Source organism: Oryzias latipes, chromosome 11 (assembly GCF_053564925.1).
Source record: "Oryzias latipes strain Hd-rR chromosome 11, Olatipes_Hd-rR_3.1".
Lineage (NCBI taxonomy): Eukaryota > Metazoa > Chordata > Actinopteri > Beloniformes > Adrianichthyidae > Oryzias > Oryzias latipes.
The window spans coordinates 29,622,383-29,635,266 of NC_136247.1; the positions used below are offsets into that span (position 1 = coordinate 29,622,383).

Sequence of the window (12,884 nt, forward strand, 5' to 3'; positions counted from 1 at the left end):
GTTATGGGTTAGGGGGGTATGGGGTAAGGGGGTTATGGGTTAGGGGGTTATGGGTTAGGGGGGTATGGGGTTATGGGTTAGGGGGGTATGGGGTTAGGGGGGTATGGGGTTATGGGTTAGGGGGGTATGGGGTTAGGGGGTTATGGGTTAGGGGGGTATGGGGTTATGGGTTAGGGGGGTATGGGGTAAGGGGGTTATGGGTTAGGGGGGTATGGGGTTATGGGTTAGGGGGGTATGGGGTTATGGGTTAGGGGGGTATGGGGTAAGGGGGTTATGGGTTAGGGGGGTATGGGGTTATGGGTTAGGGGGGTATGGGGTTATGGGTTAGGGGGGTATGGGGTTATGGGTTAGGGGGGTATGGGGTTAGGGGGTTATGGGTTAGGGGGGTATGGGGTAAGGGGGTTATGGGTTAGGGGGGTATGGGGTTATGGGTTAGGGGGGTATGGGGTTAGAGGGTTATGGGTTAGGGGGGTATGGGGTTATGGGTTAGGGGGGTATGGGGTTAGGGGGTTATGGGTTAGGGGGGTATGGGGTAAGGGGGTTATGGGTTAGGTTGTACAAAACAACTACAGGCTTTTTCCAACGGCATTTCTTTTCTGCTCCTGATTCATCACGTCCTCCACCATCAGAAAAATGTCCCCACAACAAGTCAGAAACCCCCTTGTCATGGGAGTGGGTCTTTACAGAATCGTCTGCTGTTCCGTTAGACAGAGACCAGCATCAGTCGCGGACTGTCAGCTTACATTTGATGGTTTTTCCTGGAAAACTGCAGAAAACGAAAAAATGTGAGAAAAGCAGACGCACAGCCGCCCGACTCTGGTTGCTGCTTTTCAAAGAAAACCTGCAGACTTTCAGGAAATTCACAATCAAAACGGTTTCTGACGGAGAGAAGCTGAAATGCTTCTGCACAACACGGGTCAGAACCACAGAACCTCTGCTGTGGTTCTGATCACGACTGCTGTCAGACAGTCCAGCATGAGCAGAGAGCAGCTGCAGTTTCATTTCGGTCCTCATGCGCATTTCAAACACTGACTTGGAGAAGCAAACAGGAGGCAGCTATGTGTGCGTGCATGTGAGTGTGCATGTGAGTGTGCAGGTGCGTGCATGTGGGAGCGTGCATGTCTGCAGTAGATGCACGGCAGTGCTCACCGCTGCGCTGACGCCGTCTCCCTGGTACCCGTCAGTCAGGTCCTCCTTGCCGGCCCTCCCTGCAGCTCCTGCTGCTCCGTCCTCCTCCATCGTGTTCTCCTCCTCCCTCTGTGGAGGAGCTGTTCTGCGCTCCTGCTTGGACCTCTGCCGTCTTTTGCGGCGGTTCGACCCGCCGCCCGCGGGCTTGTGTGGGGGGGGCCGTCCTTCAACAGGTCCCTCCTCTGAGGGGAGCGGAGCCGGAGATGGAGTCTGGGAAAGCCTGTGGAGCTCCGGCTGGAGGCGGTCCCTCTCTTGGAGACTCTCTGTCTCCTCCTGCAGAGGTTGGACGTGTGGATGAAGATCCTCAGCAGCCTGGCTCTCAGCGCTCTGCTCTTCCTCCTTCCCTCTCAGCTGTTTCCTCCTCATCTCTTCCTGCAGGCTTTCATTTTGCTTGATGACCTTTACATTTTCTTCTGCCGAGTTCTTCAGCTCCTCCTGCAGCTGCTGCACTGTCCTCTGTGCAGACATGAACTGCTCAGAGACCTCCCTGAGCCGTTCTTCCAGGCTCCTCTTCTCATTTAAAGTGACATGCAGCTTCTCCATCAGTTCAGAAGAGTATTTTTCAGTCTGGGCTTCCTCCGGACCATCTCTGCTGCTCCTCTGCAGCTCCTGGATTTGGGACTGAAGGAGAGCGATTCTCGCCTCGAACTCCAGCGTCTCCCTCCGAGTCCTCTCCTCCAGGAGAGTCTTGGTCTGGATGAGGCAGGTGTACTCCTCCTTCAGCTCCTGATAGTTGACCTCAAAGTTCTTCTCTGCAAAGGAGAAGGTGGTCTTCTGCTTTTCCACTTCTTCTCGCAGCTCGGCGGCTTGCTGCTGCATCTGAGCGTTCTCGGCTGTCAGAGCCTCCACTCTTCTCCGTTTCACCTGCAGCTCTTCAATCAAAGTCTCCTTTTCTGACTCAAGAACGTGAAGTTTGTTTTCCCAAAAAGCTTCTCGGTCTTTGGTCTGGTTTTCAAGCATCTCCATCTTTGTCAGTAACGTCTGAACCTCCTGCTGCAGCTGAGCGCGCTCCTGCGCTCGCTTTCTCAGCTCCTCCAGCTCCAGCTGAAGCTCCTGCAGCTGCAGCACCAGATCATCTGCTTTGGAGCTATGCAGGGCCAGCTTCAGGTCCTCTTTGAGAGCCAGGATCTGGTGCAGAAGTTCAACTCGCTCCACAGCAAAGCTTTCCTTCTCCTGCTGTAACAAAAGCATATCTTCTGCATGAGTTCTGCCCAGCTCCTCTAAAGCCGCCCGGTGTTTCACTGCAGCTTCATTGAGGAGGTTCTCGGTGTTGAGGAAGTTCTCTCTTTGAAGTCCTTCCCTGAGGTTGGTCAGCTCCTCCTCGTGGCTGAACAGAAGCTGGGTTCTCAGTCGTTCCAGTTCTGCTTCCTGGGACTCTGCCATGCGGTCCAGAACGGCGTCCTTCTCCCGTTCCAGCATCTCCAGCTTGATCTTGTAATTGGTGATTTCTGATTCGTGCTTGGCTTCTGCCTCCTGTGTGGCCTCCTGAGCAGCAGAGAGCTCGCTCCTCAGGCTCCGGGTGGTCTCCTGCAGCTGCAGCAGCTGTTTCCTTTCCTGAGAAACGATCTGATGGGAGACCTGCTCCACCTTGGCCTCAGCTGCATCTCTGTCTCTCAGAAGATCCTGGACCTGGGCTTGCAGCTTGAACCTCTCCTGGAGGACGTGGCTCAGCTCCAGTGAGGTTTGATTGTGCATCATTTGAGACCGCTCCAGAGTCTCCTTCAGCTCCTTAATCTGAGCATTCAGGCTCTCCACCTCTGCATGGATGTCAGTGGACCTTGAGGACAGCTGCTGCGCTTTCAGAAGCTCAATCTCAGCCTGATGTTCCTCAACCATCTGCTGCACTCTGGCAGCATGCTGCAGATTGACCTCCTGCTTCATCTGCACTATCTGCTGACCGTACTGCTCGTCCAGCTCCGCCCTGAGGAGCTCCAGGCTCTTCACCTTCTCCTCCTGCACCTTCTGGATAGAGTGGCTGTCAGACACGCCGCCCTGATGGCAGCGTTTCTGCAGATCTTCCACCGTGCCCATCAGCTGCATGATTTCACCGGAGGACTTTCGCTCCTTCTCTTTGGAAGCCGCGAGTTCACTCTTGCAGCTTAGCAGCTCCATCTGTCCTTTTTCCAGTTGCAGTTTGCAGCTCTCCACATGGCTCTGACAAGCGACCAGCTTAGATGTTGTATCTTCCAGCTCCTGCAGGCACAGCTTCAGCTCCGATTCTTTAGCAGCCATTCTCTCCTGGAGGTCACACTGGCGTTTTCCAGATGTCTGAAGCTCCTCCTGCAGCTGAGTCACCAAATGATCCCGTTCTGCAACGACTCTCTGAAGATCTGCTATCCTAAGCTCTTTACCTTCTGACAGAAGAACAGCATCATGATCTGCAGACCTTCCAGCGTGGGACAGCTCCTCCCTGAGCAGGGCCAACGAGCGCTCATGCTCTGCAATTATTGCACTTTGCTCCAAAATCAGGCGACTCTTTTCGCTTAGTGTTTGTGCAAAGGACTCCTTTTCTGCTCTCAGCTCCTCCATCCACTGCTTCTGACTCAGAAGGACCTTTTCTTGTTCTGCAATCAGAAGCTCCTTTTCCTCCATCTTCTGTAAGAAGGATTCCTCGGATCTCCTTCCTGTCTGCAAGTTCAAACGAGTTAACAACCGGCACGATCAGAGTTGGAGGTGTTGCTTCTCAGCTCCTCACCATCTCCGCCTGGCTGAGCTTGTGCTCAAGCTGGCTGATGAGCTCCAGCTGCTCCCTGCTCCTGTCCTGATGTTTCCGGACCTCTAGAACCCGCTCCTCCAGCTGCTGCTGGTTCTGAAGCAGCTGCTGCCGGGCCTGGAACAGGTCGGCCGCGGTGCTGCTATGGCTGCTGTTCCTCAGCGTCTCACCTGCCTGCAGCTTTGAGAGGCAGAGAGACACCGTGTCAAGAAAGACGTCCTGTCCTGGACTCAGAAGTCCTGTAACCGTGGAGAAGACGCGCCCCCACCTGCTGGAACTGAAGGTGAAGCTTTTTACTTTCATCCGTCAGAGCCAAGAACTCCTTCATGATCTCGTCTTTCTCCTCTCGAGCCTGCTGAAGGTTGGACGTGAGCTGAGTGATGATTCCATCCCGTTGCTTCAGAGCGGCTTCAAAGTCCTGCAGCTGCACATTTAAAGAGACATTCAGTGAAAAGACAGAAAAACGTTCTCAAGAGTTCAGCAGGACAACAGCAGCTGTGAAGGAAAAGCAGTCTATAGATCAGGAAGGAGAACGCTCTGAAAGAGAGGAACGTCTGCAGAGAGAACAGTGTCCTTTAGGAACCCCAACCTTAGAGAGGAGAACACAAAACATGTGAAAACACAGAACTGATGGAGAAACTCCACAGACGTTAGAACACAGAAGCAGCGATAACATCCACAGATGTTAGAACACAGAGCCACAGAGAACCTCCAGAAATGAGAAGTCAGAACCACAGAGAACCTCCAGACATGAGAAGTCAGAACCACAGAGAACCTCCAGACATGAGAAGTCAGAACCACAGAGAACCTCCAGACATGAGAAGTCAGAACCACAGAGAACCTCCAGACATGAGAAGTCAGAACCACAGAGAACCTCCAGACATGAGAACACAGAACCACAGAGAACCTCCACAAACGTTAGAACACAGAGCCACAGAGAACCTCCAGACATGAGAACACAGAACTGACAGAGAACCTCCACAGAGGTTAGAATACAGAACCACAGAGAACCTCCACAAACGTTATAAGACAGAACCACAGAGTACCTCCACAGAGGTTAGAACACAGAACCACAGAGAACCTCCAAAGACATTAGAACACAGAACTGACAGAGAACCTCCACAGACGTGAGAACACAGAACCACAGAGAACCTCCGCACACGTGAGAATACAAAACTGATGGAGAACCTCCACAGACGTGAGAACACAGAACCAGAGAGAACCTCCAGAGATGAGAACACAGAACCAGAGAGAACCTCCACAGACGTTAGAACACAAAACCACAGAGAACCTCCAGACATGAGAACACAGAACCAGAGAGAACCTCCACAGACGTGAGAACACAGATCCACAGAGAACCTCCACAGACGTGAGAACACAGAGCTGACGGAGAACCTCCACAGAAGTTAGAACACAGAACCACGGAGAACCTCCAGACATGAGAACACAGAACCACAGAGAACCTCCAAAGAGGTTGGAACACAGAACCAGAGAGAACCTCCAGACATGAGAACACAGAACCAGAGATAACCTCCACAGACGTGAGAACACAGAACAACAGAGAACCTCCACAGACGTTAGAACACAGAACCAGAGAGAACCTCCAGACATGAGAACACAGAACCAGAGAGAACCTCCACAGACGTGAGAACACAGAACCACAGAGAACCTCCACAGAGGTTAAAACACAGAACCACAGAGAACCTCCACAGACGTTAGGACACAGAACCACAGAGAACCTCCACAGACGTTAGAACACAGAACCACAGAGAACCTCCAAAGACATTAGAACACAGAACCACAGAGAACCTCCGCAGACGTGAGAACACAGAACTGATGGAGAACCTCCACAGACGTGAGAACACAGAACCAAAGAGAACCTCCGCACACGTGAGAACACAGAACTGATGGAGAACCTCCACAGACGTGAGAACACAGAACTGATGGAAAACCTCCACAGACATGAGAACACAGAACCACAGAGAACCTCCACAGACGTTAGAACACAGAACCAGAGAGAACCTCCAGACATGAGAACACAGAACCAGAGAGAACCTCCAAAGACATTAGAACACAGAACCACAGAGAACCTCCAGACATGAGAACACATAACCAGAGAGAACCTCCACAGACGTTAGAACACAGAACCAGAGAGAACCTCCAGACATGAGAACACAGAACCAGAGAGAACCTCCACAGACATGAGAACACAGATCCACAGAGAACCTCCAGACATGAAAACACAGAACTAACAGAGAACCTCCACAGAGGTTAGAACACAGAACCACAGAGAACCTCCACAGACATGAGAACACAGAACCACAGAGAACCTCCACAGAGGTTAGAACAGAGAACCACAGAGAACCTCCAAAGACATTAGAACACAGAACTGACAGAGAACCTCCACAGACGTGAGAACACAGAACCACAGAGAACCTCCGCACACGTGAGAACACAGAACTGATGGAGAACCTCCACAGACGTGAGAACACAGAACTGATGGAAAACCTCCACAGACATGAGAACACAGAACCACAGAGAACCTCCAGACATGAGAACACAGAACCAGAGATAACCTCCACAGACCTGAGAACACAGAACAACAGAGAACCTCCACAGACGTTAGAACACAGAACCAGAGAGAACCTCCAGACATGAGAACACAGAACCAGAGAAAACCTCCACAGACGTGAGAACACAGAACCACAGAGAACCTCCACAGAGGTTAAAACACAGAACCACAGAGAACCTCCACAGACGTTAGGACACAGAACCACAGAGAACCTCCACAGACGTTAGAACACAGAACCACAGAGAACCTCCAAAGACATTAGAACACAGAACTGACAGAAAACCTCCACAGACGTTAGAACACAGAACCACAGAGAACCTCCGCAGACGTGAGAACACAGAACTGATGGAGAACCTCCACAGACGTGAGAACACAGAACCACAGAGAACCTCCGCACACGTGAGAACACAGAACTGATGGAGAACCTCCACAGACGTGAGAACACAGAACTGATGGAAAACCTCCACAGACATGAGAACACAGAACCACAGAGAACCTCCACAGACGTTAGAACACAGAACCAGAGAGAACTTCCAGACATGAGAACACAGAACCACAGAGAACCTCCAAAGACATTAGAACACAGAACCACAGAGAACCTCCAGACATGAGAACACATAACCAGAGAGAACCTCCACAGACGTTAGAACACAGAACCAGAGAGAACCTCCAGACATGAGAACACAGAACCAGAGAGAACCTCCACAGACATGAGAACACAGATCCACAGAGAACCTCCAGACATGAAAACACAGAACTGACAGAGAACCTCCACAGAGGTTAGAACACAGAACCACAGAGAACCTCCACAGACATGAGAACACAGAACCACAGAGAACCTCCACAGAGGTTAGAACACAGAACCACAGAGAACCTCCAAAGACATTAGAACACAGAACTGACAGAAAACCTCCACAGACGTGAGAACACAGAACCACAGAGAACCTCCGCACACGTGAGAACACAGAACTGATGGAGAACCTCCACAGACGTGAGAACACAGAACTGATGGAAAACCTCCACAGACGTGAGAACACAGAACCACAGAGAACCTCCAGACATGAGAACACAGAACCACAGAGAACCTCCACAGACCTTAGAACACAGAACCAGAGAGAACCTCCAGAATTGAGAACACAGAACCAGAGAGAACCTCCACAGACGTTAGAACACAGAACCACAGAGAACCTCCAGACATGAGAACACATAACCAGAGAGAACCTCCACAGACGTTAGAACACAGAACCAGAGAGAACCTCCAGACATGAGAACACAGAACTGATGGAGAACCTCCACAGACGTGAGAACACAGAACTGATGGAAAACCTCCACAGACGTGAGAACACAGAACCACAGAGAACCTCCAGACATGAGAACACAGAACCACAGAGAACCTCCGCAGACGTTAGAACACAGAACCACAGAGAACCTCCAAACATGAGAACACAGAACCACAGAGAACCTCCACAGACGTTAGACTGAGGAACCACAGAGAACCTCCAGACATGAGAACACAGAACCACAGAGAACCTCCACAGACGTTAGAACACAGAACCAGAGAGAACCTCCACGGACGTTAGAACACAGAACCACAGAGAACCTCCACAGACGTTAGAACACAGAACCACAGAGAACCTCCAGACATGAGAACACAGAACCAGAGAGAACCTCCAGACATGAGAACACAGAACCACAGAGAAACTCCACAGACGTTAGACTGAGGAACCACAGAGAACCTCCAGACATGAGAACACATAACCAGAGAGAACCTCCACAGACGTTAGAACACAGAACCACAGAGAACCTCCACAGACGTTAGAACACAGAACCAGAGAGAACCTCCAGACATGAGAACACATAACCAGAGAGAACCTCCACAGACGTTAGAACACAGAACCACAGAGAACCTCCACAGACGTTAGAACACAGAACCACAGAGAACCTCCAGACATGAGAACACAGAACCACAGAGAACCTCCACAGACGTTAGACTGAGGAACCACAGAGAACCTCCAGACATGAGAACACAGAACCAGAGAGAACCTCCACAGACGTTAGAACACAGAACCAGAGAGAACCTCCACAGACGTTAGAACACAGAACCACAGAGAACCTCCACAGAGGTTAGAACACAGAACCAGAGAGAACCTTCACAGACGTGAGAACACAGAACCACAGAGAACCTCCAGACATGAGAACACAGAACCACAGAGAACCTCCACAGACGTTAGACTGAGGAACCACAGAGAACCTCCAGACATGAGAACACATAACCAGAGAGAACCTCCACAGACGTTAGAACACAGAACCACAGAGAACCTCCACAGACGTTAGAACACAGAACCAGAGAGAACCTCCACAGACGTTAGAACACAGAACCAGAGAGAACCTCCAGACATGAGAACACAGAACCAGAGAGAACCTCCAAACATGAGAACACATAACCAGAGAAAACCTCCACAGACGTTAGAACACAGAACCAGAGAGAACCTCCACAGACATGAGAACACAGAACCACAGAGAACCTCCACAGACGTTAGACTGAGGAACCACAGAGAACCTCCAGACATGAGAACACATAACCAGAGAGAACCTCCACAGACGTTAGAACACAGAACCAGAGAGAACCTCCACAGACGTGAGAACACAGAACCACAGAGAACCTCCAGACATGAGAACACAGAACCACAGAGAACCTCCACAGACGTTAGACTGAGGAACCACAGAGAACCTTCAGACATGAGAACACATAACCAGAGAGAACCTCCACAGACGTGAGAACACAGAACCAGAGAGAACCTCCACAGACATGAGAACACAGAACCACAGAGAACCTCCAGACATGAGAACACAGAACCAGAGAGAACCTCCACAGACGTTAGAACACAGAACCACAGAGAACCTCCGCAGACGTTAGAACACAGAACCAGAGAGAACCTCCACAGACGTTAGAACACAGAACCACAGAGAACCTCCACAGACGTTAGAACACAGAACCAGAGAGAACCTTCACAGACGTGAGAACACAGAACCACAGAGAACCTCCAGACATGAGAACACAGAACCACAGAGAACCTCCACAGACGTTAGACTGAGGAACCACAGAGAACCTCCAGACATGAAAACACAGAACCACAGAGAACCTCCACAGACGTTAGAACACAGAACCACAGAGAACCTCCACAGACGTGAGAACACAGAACCACAGAGAACCTCCAGACATGAGAACACAGAACCACAGAGAACCTCCACAGACGTTAGACTGAGGAACCACAGAGAACCTCCAGACATGAGAACACAGAACCAGAGAGAACCTCCACAGACGTTAGAACACAGAACCAGAGATAACCTCCAGACATGAGAACACAGAACCACAGAGAACCTCCACAGACGTTAGACTGAGGAACCACAGAGAACCTCCAGACGTGAGAACACAGAACCAGAGAGAACCTCCAGCCATGAGAACACAGAACCACAGAGAACCTCCACAGACGTTAGAACACAGAACCAGAGAGAACCTCCACAGACGTTAGACTGAGGAACCACAGAGAACCTCCACAGACGTTAGACTGAGGAACCACAGAGAACCTCCAGACATGAGAACACAGAACCAGAGAGAACCTCCACAGACGTTAGAACACAGAACCAGAGATAACCTCCAGACATGAGAACACAGAACCACAGAGAACCTCCACAGACGTTAGACTGAGGAACCACAGAGAACCTCCAGACGTGAGAACACAGAACCAGAGAGAACCTCCAGCCATGAGAACACAGAACCACAGAGAACCTCCACAGACGTTAGAACACAGAACCAGAGAGAACCTCCACAGACGTTAGACTGAGGAACCACAGAGAACCTCCACAGACGTTAGAACACAGAACCAGAGAGAACATCCACAGACGTTAAAACACAGAACCAGAGATAACCTCCACAGACGTGAGAACACAGAACCACCACGAACCTCCACACATGAGAACACAGAACCACAGAGAACCTCCACAGATATTAGAACACAGAACCACAGAGAACCTCCACAGACGTTAGACTGAGGAACCACAGAGAACCTCCAAAGACGTGAGAACACAGAACCACAGAGAACCTCCACAGACGTTAGACTGAGGAACCACCGACCTGCTGCACTCCTTCAGTTTCAAAGGCAGCTTTGAGGCCGTCCAGCTCTGGAGTTGGCTCCGCCTCCGCCTGCGTTCTCGCTGCATCCTCCATGTTCCCCAGCGCCTGTCCCTCCGTCAGCTGCTGCATGTACTCCGCCTCCTCCTGAGCAGGAGCACAGAGGAGACACCAACGTGTCAGAGACCCGCCCCAGCCTCTTCAGGAGCAGCAGAGCGGTTGGTGCATTAATCCAGAATCACATTCAGGCTGTTAGTGGTTCAATCTACAGAGATGATCCAGAATAAACTAAACCAGGAGTGAAGAAAATGCCCCCAACAACTCTAAAAATGTTTCATCTCAGTGTCACTACTACAGCATCCCCCGTATTAGCGGGGGGCCAGAGACACCCGAGTCAAATCCACAAACACGGGGAACCCCCCTTCATCTTCATCCAGAAGAGGCTGGTTTCATCCATCATTCATTCATCCAGATGATAAATACTTTCAGCGATCATCTTCTTGAGCGTTTCAGGATATTTTCCAGCTGATGCCTTCTTTCCATGCAGGGGCACAAACTTCGGTTCTAGTGATTCAGGAACCGGTGGGTGGAACCAGCCGTGAAATATTCTTTAGCGGCTGGCGAGGAAGCCGGCGTGCTTTTCATCGCCGCAGAATTTTGCTAGAGAAGTTTTTGAAAGTGAAACGTCAAATAAGTGACAGAATGAGGAATTTATCCAGAATGCAGATTGATCTTTTATTTTAATTTTGAATCAACGAACGCAGCTTTATTTTGAAAATGAAAAAGCACTTCTGGTATTGAATTCTCTTTTGAATTATGAGACAGAAATGCTTCCTTGTGGTTCATCAGAAGAGAACGGTTCTGTGAGAAAAACCTCGTCACCCTTTTCACCGTCAGAACATCAATGTTCTATTCACAGATCCTTCACACTTCCTGAATGAGCCCTGATCCTCCAGAACCAGAACGTATGGACAAACGACGAAGAACATCAGAGGTGGTTAGTGGGTTAGATCTTTCCAGAAGAACGGGTCAGTTTTTGTTAGCGAAGCAGAGTCAAAGGAGCTGCGAGGTTGGATTACTGTACCCAGTTCAAGTCCACTGGAGACGACTCTAGATGTTCTACCATCTCATTCTGGCATCCATTTACCTGTTAATTCACAACATCTTCAGTTTGGATCTGCAGAGGAAATATGTCTGCACAGAACCACGTCTGCACAGAACCACGTCTGAACAGAACCACGTCTGCACAGAACCACGTCTGCACAGAACCACGTCTGCACAGAACCACGTCTGCACAGAACCACGTCTGCAGAGCACAGAGCATCTGCTGAACAGCAGTTTACTGACGATTATTATGGTTTTGATGAAGGACTTGCATCTTCTTAGAGTCTTTAAATTCTGGATTTAAGCATCAAATCAAGATTTTAATCAATTGAGTGAAAAACATTTTAAAATCTACAGATGAGCTTCTGCTGCTGAGTGGAACATCCACTAAAGTCTGATCCTGCAGAAGCATCTTCCTGAAAACACCCTGGATTAAAACCAGAGTTGAATGATGCGACGCTGCAGCATCAGGCTGACAGAGAAACAATCATCCCGACAGATAACCCATGTGTTTTCATCATTTTATGACTCAGAGAACAGCCAGCTCACCTCTGAGGAATAATCTTCAGCTGTGGTGGAAACCTCACTTTCTGGCTGCAAAAGAAAAACATCAAGTTATTTTATTCAAGTCAAAAACGGTAAAACTGAAATAAATGCTGCAGAAATTTAAAAACTACAGTTTCAGAGCATTCAGGTGTTTGGAAATATAACTCATCTGAATGATTCCTTGAACTTTTACAGCTAAAGTAAAGTCTGAATGAAAACAGGACAGAACGAACCGTCTGCACATTTCTCTTTAGAAAGAACATAAGACGATTTGAATGCTTTCTGCAGCCGCGTTCCCGATGACCTCATGATGACCTGACTGAGCACAAGACGCATCTCAGGTTGAAGAGCGAGACAGAACCTTCAGCAGAGATGTGCAGAAAACACCAAGATGAACGTCATCCACGAGGCTCCACAGAACCACACTCAGCACGGAGAACACGACAAAAACATCCATTTTCACAGAGGATTTTATTCACATCCATTTACCTGCAGGAAACTCATTTAATCCTTGTGCTATCCTACGGGGTCCAGATGACCCCCCCCCCTTCCATTGAGGTGTCCCCCCTACCATGACAAAGGTGGATAAAGGTGGAAAGATTTCATGTAATCCATGGACACCAGTGAAG

At 49.8% G+C, this 12,884-nt stretch overlaps 1 protein-coding gene across 8 annotated transcripts in view; it reads right to left on the reverse strand.

Moving 5' to 3' along the window:
- Positions 1 to 12,884, reverse strand: part of akap9 (A kinase (PRKA) anchor protein 9) — a 62,852-nt gene that overhangs the window by 34,765 nt on the left and 15,203 nt on the right. For 5 of the 8 annotated variants that reach the window (XM_023960255.2, XM_023960257.2, XM_023960253.2 and 2 more), the window contains exons 3-8: positions 12,259 to 12,303; positions 11,690 to 11,752; positions 10,609 to 10,752; positions 4,170 to 4,325; positions 3,884 to 4,081; positions 1,150 to 3,816 (exon numbers count right to left, since the gene is read on the reverse strand). In XM_023960255.2, the coding sequence (XP_023816023.1) occupies positions 1,150 to 3,816; positions 3,884 to 4,081; positions 4,170 to 4,325; positions 10,609 to 10,752; positions 11,690 to 11,752; positions 12,259 to 12,303 (3,273 nt within the window). The remainder of the gene's footprint in view (positions 1 to 1,149; positions 3,817 to 3,883; positions 4,082 to 4,169; positions 4,326 to 10,608; positions 10,753 to 11,689; positions 11,753 to 12,258; positions 12,304 to 12,884) is intronic. The other 3 variants (XM_023960256.2, XM_078955191.1, XM_023960258.2) reach the window with 2 other exon arrangements.